The sequence below is a fragment of the Cynoglossus semilaevis genome, chromosome 14, assembly GCF_000523025.1.
Source record: "Cynoglossus semilaevis isolate Cse_v1.0 chromosome 14, Cse_v1.0, whole genome shotgun sequence".
In the NCBI taxonomy this organism is placed as follows: domain Eukaryota; kingdom Metazoa; phylum Chordata; class Actinopteri; order Pleuronectiformes; family Cynoglossidae; genus Cynoglossus; species Cynoglossus semilaevis.
The window spans coordinates 12,339,058-12,346,866 of record NC_024320.1 but is presented as its reverse complement, the minus strand read 5'-3'; the positions used below and the strand labels follow the sequence as shown (position 1 = coordinate 12,346,866).

The 7,809-nt window shown below is 39.3% G+C and overlaps 1 protein-coding gene and 1 non-coding gene across 4 annotated transcripts; one reads left to right on the top strand and one right to left on the bottom strand.

The window, feature by feature from the left end:
* Positions 1-2,239: 2,239 nt before the first annotated feature.
* trnak-cuu (transfer RNA lysine (anticodon CUU)) lies at positions 2,240-2,312 on the bottom strand. The gene has a single exon. It is a non-coding gene; the product is annotated as a tRNA-Lys (tRNA).
* A 799-nt stretch (positions 2,313-3,111) lies between these two features.
* On the top strand, positions 3,112-7,545 carry nfkbiz (nuclear factor of kappa light polypeptide gene enhancer in B-cells inhibitor, zeta). Of its 3 annotated transcripts, XM_008325124.3 has the most exons (10): positions 3,112-3,329; positions 3,553-3,617; positions 3,864-4,159; positions 4,255-4,360; positions 4,808-4,954; positions 5,043-5,106; positions 5,203-5,372; positions 6,073-6,183; positions 6,285-6,452; positions 6,853-7,545. In XM_008325124.3, exons 1-10 carry the CDS (start codon positions 3,266-3,268, stop codon positions 6,892-6,894), a joined length of 1,233 nt encoding a protein of 410 aa, XP_008323346.1. In that variant the 5' UTR covers positions 3,112-3,265; the 3' UTR covers positions 6,895-7,545. The 3 variants fall into 3 exon arrangements, with proteins under 3 accessions (XP_008323346.1, XP_008323349.1, XP_008323348.1); XM_008325127.3 differs by lacking the exon at positions 3,553-3,617 and having other exon boundaries at positions 3,118-3,178; XM_008325126.3 differs by lacking the exon at positions 3,553-3,617 and having other exon boundaries at positions 3,122-3,329.
* Positions 7,546-7,809: the final 264 nt, after the last annotated feature.

Here is a 7,809-nt window from a genome sequence, read left to right as displayed (position 1 = left end):
TGCATTTTAAGGCATTTCTGGGACTTGGTAAGACTATAGTGTAGTGGATGTTCTTTTGATCCCAGGTCAAAGACAGGAACGTTCTGCTGCACACGTTACAGGGGTCACATACCATTTAAGATAAGCACCAGTTGTTTATTATCCTAAACAATATTTCATACTGAGTTCCCACTTAGTTTGCGACAGGCACAAGGCACCTATTATCAGAAACACTATTTCATCCAAAGTCCATACATAGTTTAAGACAAGGTAATATGCATATATCATAAGAAAAGTAAAAACACTTTGTAGAAATAATAATTCAATATGTGAAAACAACTTTCACACATGTCTGGGGTGTCAAAAGCAGGTGGTTTACTGTTCTTTGCTGATAAGCATTTGTTGAGTTAAACCTTCCGAGTCACCATATATGGACCTGTTGAGTTATAGCAGAGCAGTAATATTCCTACAATTCCCCCTTTTGATCGTTGTCAAAAGATCACTGCATCTCTAAGACGGTCACCCCCTCATATTTCTGAGTCACCGCAGAAGCTGAAAGACCAAGTTTCAAACTGGCATAGACTTCACATGTGCCTGGGGCCATGGTGACATAAATGCCAGAGATATGTTGAGTTGGGCCAACTGCTTGAATGATGGTTTTCTCACATAATTACCTGCACCTGAATGTTCATGCAGTGGTGCAGACAACATACGTAACCCTTCTAGTGGCCGCCTCACTGAACCGTCGGTGGCTGTGTTATTGGGGTTGGTGCAGACTTCTCTCTTCTCAGCCAATATTCTGTCTATCACCATCTTATTCTGAAAAGATATCATAAAGTTAACATGGAGCTCATCAGTCAATTTTTTTACCAGCACCTTGAGTCATATCAGCCAGACGCAGGACACTGTAATGTACTGTATATAATTGATTCGATCATCATTTTTGTTCCCCATCACTGGTACAATCACTCAGGCTATTACCACTATAAGTATTGCTATCCCTCTGATTCTTCTATCTTCAGGACACCCCTGCATGTTGAATGCGTTGTTAAACATCAAATAAATGTAGAATTAACACACAAGCATGTGATAATGCTATGATTATGCTATGATTATGATGAATCAGCAGGTTAAATCCAAGCAAAAGTTCTTGTTTTAAACTTCTTCTTGGGTCTGGTTCTCCTCTGGAGTCTGGCTGTCCTCTTGCTCCTCTTCTGGTTAGTCGTCTGCTGGAGTAGTTTAGGTCATGTAGTACCACTTTCCTGGTCGTTCTTTCAGCTGCACAGCGTGCTAGGTCCTGGCCGTTACCTCGTATGGACCGTCCCACCTGGGCTGGTTCCACCCCCTTTTGAGGACTTTTAGGTAAACGCTGGCTGGAGGGAGACCCGCTGGTTCGTCTGGATCTTACTCTGTCTTTCACCTGGGAGGAGTAGCTAAACACAAGAGATGTTAGAAGTTCCCAATATGGCTTGTACGCCATTTTGGGAAGGGTAGGGGTAGGGTCAGGGGTGAGAGAGATTGTGGGTCCTGGCATGGCTCTTCCTGTTAATAACTCAAATAGTGTTAGTGTCCCTCTGTATGTTAGTATCAGTAACATGTAGTCACAAGACTCAGCCTCAGTGAAGTACATGAGGCTGGGGCATGACATTTGGTCTGTCGTCATTGGTCTGTTGCCCAACATCTGTCACAATTGCACTCAACTGTTCAGGAACAGAAAGAAAGAGACTGAGAACTGGGTGTGTCTCATGTCCACGCTGTGAGGAGGGTGAATCAAAGAACAAATGTTTTTAAAGGAAGTCACTTTAGTTTTTCAATGTTTTCTGTTTCCTCTTACATTTTTTGCACTTGAGGTAAAAGTACTGTACAAGTACAGTCAAAGGCAGATGAAAGATGTCACAAAGTGTTTGGTAAGGTTTCCAATTTTCTTGCTGCAAAACACTGGAGGTTTAATTAGTCAAAAACAATCTCTCTGTCATTGGTGTGGAACCCCAGGGTTCACCTCCTGGGCAAGTTCGAATCCCGGTTAGGGCGGTTGGTACCTTCCAGTGGACTCACCACCCGCAGGAAGGTTTGGGGGGGTTGGTACGGTGCAATGTGATTTGGGTGGCGACTGCTGCCCCCGCGACCCGGTAACGGATAAGCGGATGAAAATGGATGGATGGATGGAGATGTTATAGTGTTCTCAAGGTGTTTAATGATTGGTCAAAATGAAGTTACTCATTGATGTGCATTGTTTGGTAAGTCAATCACTCTAAACCTTCACCCAACGTGGGGCTCGAACCCACGACCCTGAGATTAAGAGTCTCATGCTCTACCAACTGAGCTAGCCGGGCTGCGCGGTTGAGGATTGCATTGTAAGGTGAAAACAAAATTGCATATTGGATAAAAACTGAAAAATTACATTAGTTTAAATATTTTTATGTGGCACATTAGTCCAGAGGCAATGTCTCTGTCATTGGTGTGGAACCCCAGGGTTCACCTCCTGGGCAAGTTCAAATCCTAGTTAGAGCGGTTGGTACCTTCCAGTGGACTCACCACCCGCAGGAAGGTTTAGGGGGGTTGGTGCAGTGCCCCGGCGACCCAGTAACGGATGAGCGGATGAAGGTGGCTGGATGGATGGACTTTTAGACCTGATACAGAACAAACATAAAATGAAGATAAGAATTTTAATGGACCGTGTTGTCTATTTGTCAGGTATGTGAAGAGGATGTTCTGTTTGAGAGAATAGATGATCTCAATGAGAAGTCACATTTTTTTTCACCGTCACCGTTAGTTTTTCTAGGGTCATATTTCAAATTTAGATTTTCTACCACTGCAAAGTCTGTTTTCTTTCCAAGAGGCTCTCTTAAAACTTCTTACGCCAACTTTTAACAATTAGAAACATTGTAATCATTTCATATAAGAGTACATTAGAGTCTAATCTTTCTCTCCTACAAAAACAAATCTAGCAGGTAAAAACCCCTTCTGTATAAAAGCAGTGACAAAGCCAATCCAATTCCACTAAAATCATGACTAATGTTTTAGTTGGTTTTAAACTCAATACTTTCACTTTTATTTTGAAAGCCTGTCACACTCGTTTGTATAATATGCAAACCAGGAAGTTGCCAGGGATTTTGCGTATGAGTTCTACCCGACTTCCTCATTTCAGATCCTGCACTGACACGGAGGGAGGTGTGGAAAAGTGAGTCGGCCGTTAGTAGTGAGTGGGTTTTCTTTTACATTTGTCTTGAAAGGGACATTTGAAAGGGACTAAGAGTGTTAGTAAACAACTCATGAATTCTCTGTCATGGTGGATCTGGGAGTGAATGACTTTAAGGGAGCGTCTCCAAACCTCAGCCACAAACACAAAGGTCAGTTTTCATTCACTGTGCTCTGAAACTGAATCCACACACTCATTGTCTGTACCTTTACAGCCAAATGAATCTGATGCCTGTGTTGTACTCAGTACAGACAGTGCAGACAAAAAGAAAACATAGTTTGATTCTTTATTTATCTTTTATTTTTTATTACATTTTACTTTAAAAACAACTGAACTTTGGACTAGGCAGGTGGTGACATTCGTTTTTTCACCAGGATACTGCATGCCTCCTCTACGGAGAAACAAAATGGTGAAAGAGCTACTGTTAATGAACCACCAGGTTGGTGAAACTGTAATAATCCTAGTGTTGATGTTTTCGTGGCAGAATCTTCAATAAAAACTCGTCCTCTTATGTGGGGAAAAGGCAAACGTTATAACGAGTATGAGGAAGTTGCCAACCGGTGCAGCAGATAAGAAAGTAGAGATGCAAATCAGTCACAACACTCGTTGTGTTTGTTAATAAAATGCATACGTTGCATCAACCAATCATGTTTGAGCTTTGACACCAGTCTTTATTTCCTGTCAGCCATGGACCTCTCCTGAGGACAGGAGCATCATGGAGCAGACGTCTGGATTTGCAAGAGCCGAAACCGTCATCAGCCACTCTAGCCCTCACACACAAAGAAATCTCGCTCATTTCCTTCCTCCGGTTGTTCACATTTTCCCAAAACAACCACCACAATACCTGGACTTTCAGCAGAAAACGCCTCTCTCCACTGAGGCCAGGATGTCATTATTTCACTGGCAGATACAGGCGGAGGCGCAGAGAATTGAAGAGATCTCTCCTGAATTGTTGAACATGCATGATTCGGATGGTGACACGTACGTATGCGTGAAGAATACCATGATCAAGATAAGAACGGCTTTGCCATGAAAAATTAGTACTTAATATTAGTATTTAATCTTTTATCTGTTAGATACCTGCACATAGCTGTGGCCCACGGCAGACGAGCTCTGGCTTATGTACTTGCTGCCAAAATGGCAGGATATGGTACTCTGAATAAAAAAGAGCGAAATGGTCAGGTAGACGCACACACACACGCAGTCTGTCTTATACACATACATTATGCATCTTCTATCATGGGTATGTCTCCAATTAATCACTCAGGCCAGTGTTTCCCAAACTTTTCTGCAGTGCCCTCTTTGGTAGATAGGACTATTGTCCTTCTCAGGTATTGCTTTAAAACTGAACTATTTAATACACTTTAATTCCCAAAATGTTTATTCTCACAAAATAATCCCTGGTTTTTAATTCTGCACTCCTCAGGGGTCCATCCCCCACCTTGGTCACCAAAGTCAAAACCATAGCTTGACAATAGACCAATGGCTGGGAGTCCTAATGTAGCACGATCATTTTGGGATGTACACTGTAAAAATCAACATCCAATTTTATAAACCTTAACTGCAGAAGTGCGAGGTTCTCCTCGGTATTCATGCTTGGTCTCTTCAAATGTTCATTTGTTCACACAGACAGCGCTTCAAATTGCAACCGTCACCAATCAACCCTTAATTGCACACGACCTAATAGCACACGGAGCGAGTATCAACACTGGTGACTCTTGGGGGCGCTCTCCCCTGCATGTGTGTGCTGAGAAAGGCCACTGTCTCACTCTTCAGGTAACAGTTACAGGAAGGTGCCTTTACACAGACACAAATGGATGACTTTACAGAATTGGTTTTGTTTTTCTCGCTTTCAATCCACCAGACTATTTGGAGAACAGCACTACAGACAGGGCAGGTCATTGACGTTGATATGTTCAATTACGAGGGTGAGAAAGTACTTTATTTTCTTTAACTTGAGTTTTATCTTTATGCCAATGTAGCCTTTTGAAGATTTAAAAACATTTCTCTGTCTCCCTCTGGAGGTCTAACACCGTTACACACAGCAATCCTGTCTCACAACGCAGTCATAAAGGAGATACGGAGTCTGGAAAATCCTTGCTTATACATGGCACAGAAGCTGGTGCAGAAAAAACACATGTATCTTGACTGTATAAAGACTCTACTACACATGGGTGCATCCCTCACCACCACGGTAACCATAACAACCATGAAAACGGATGATTTGAAAATAGTTGATGATTAAAAAAACAAAAACAAAACAACTCTCCCAATCGGTATTATGTATTTTCTGAACTTCAGTGCAGGGTATGCAAGGATTTTGGATAAGTGTTTAAAAATCACAAAACATCTAGATGTCCTCTTTCCCCTGCAGGAGGTGCTACAATCAAATAAAATATGCAACTGAATACTGGCAGAGAGCAGTGTTGCTGTACACGTCACACTGCTGTTTAATCTATTTAGAACTGATGATAAATCCTGATAAATGTTACTTCTTTTTTAACCCAATTTTCAGATATTAATTTCCTGTGAACTCCACTGGTTTTGATGTCATATTTATTCCTTTAAACACTTTTCATAAATCATAAATCATAAAATTAACGTTTTCCAAATATTTATAATGCTTTTTGTGAGATCTTTCTGACCCTGTCTTAACTAACATTTATTTTATATTTTGGAATTTAATAGCAAGTCTGTATTACTTGAGTTGCCGCCATCCAAAATATATAATATGTAAATGTATCTCAGCCAAAAAAGCCCCTACACTTAAATTATTAAGCAAACAATTAGTATGATTTTATGGTATTTGTTGTTAGAAATTCCAGCATACTCACTGTTAATTACTTTCTGGTCCTGTAGCTTTTAATTTTTTATTACTTGTTTCTCTCCATCAGGATCTGAAAAGTGGACGTACGTGTCTTTACATGGCTTCAGAGCGAGCCAACGTTGAGCTGCTCAAAGAATTTCTTGACCAGCCACTTTCAGTGTCCATCATTAACAATAAGGTTAGAGACGCAATATTAGTACAGAAAGAGTTGCTGTCAGGTTAGTTTTGTTGCTGATCATTGTTACAGCGGCATGTGTGTTTTTTGTCTGTGTATTTCAGACATTCAGTGGAAACACAGCCTTGCATGTTGTCTGCTCATTGCAAAACTGTAAAGGTCAAGTGGAAGCCCTAAAGCTGCTGATGAGACACGGAGCTGATCCTGGGATCAGGAATCTTGAAAATGACCTTCCATTGCACCTGGTGCCAGAAGGATCCATCGGTGGAAAGGTAAATCTTAAAACATTTGTTAGACGGTTTAAAAAAGTTACTAATTCTGTTGTCATTTAGCAAAGAATGTTCAAGAAGTCTGGCTTGGATGACAAACATGTTTCCAAGGCAGGTTTATTCAGGCTAGGAATCTAATATAAAAAAAGGATATTTCATTTTTATAATTTGTAATGAACTGGTTTTTTTTTTATTTTATCTTACGCTAAAAAAAGTGTGTTATTTTCTTGGCTGACCATTAGATCCACTTTTGGCTAATTTGTTCCTTAATCTTCCACATTTTATTGATCATTTTTTTAACATTTTGACAATGCTATCTTTGTTTATTTTAACTGTTTTATTGGCTAGTACATTTATCTTATTTGGCTTAACACTGATGACTCGAGGTCTCTTCCTTTCTCAGCTGGGACAGATCCTCAAAGGAAAATTGTTGAAGCTCAAGTAAAGTTTAATTCAAGGAAACCACTGTCAGTCAGACAGTCAGCCCTATCAAAACGTTTGCCCCCACAGGGGCAAATACTGGTTGTTTCAGAGAAATATGCCCTACTGTTCATTACCATGTAATGCTTAAAAAATGACGTGGTCACATGTTGTAGTTCACTAGTTACGGTATAATGAGTCTGATAAGAAATCGTAATTGTTATTTAGAAGTACTGTGTTTTGAATTGTTTCATCAATGATGAATCAGATGTACCTGTTCAATGTTTCAATTTTCAATTCAATCATGTCTTTTACAATGTACTACACTGAGTGGTATGGTTATTTGGGAAATATATAGTCAATGAATGTATTTATATGATAAAGTCAAGAAGTGATTCTTTTTTTTAATTTTCCCCTAATGTTACTGCGTGTTTTTTGTGTTGTGCATGATTATATTGATTTTAATATTTTAATATGTTTTCTTTAAATTTTTACATATAATCTTAACAGTTTAGTTAAAACAGAACTTAACTATAAAGTTTCTGTCATTTTTGCATTTAATATGAAATGACTCTTATTCATAATTCATAATTTAGTTTTTAAAAATATTTTTATGATTGTGTAAGATATACTTGCAAGATGAAAACAAAATAAATAAAATTTATTTCATGTCTAATTTTTAATGGGTCAGCTTTTTTTTGTACCTACATTTTTACATTTACTAACAGACAGGAAAGTCTTCAGAAACATGGAGACATTTAGAATGAATCCCCTCAGTTTTTTTGGAGGGTCACATAAAGTCTCTGGTCATGTCTACTTTCTCATTTTTACTACTGTTCCTCTGTATTGTCCTGTTTACCATTTAGGTTGCAAGTAATATGTAGTGTTCCTAAAATATATTAATCAATATATAATATACCCAGTAGATGGCAGTAATGCA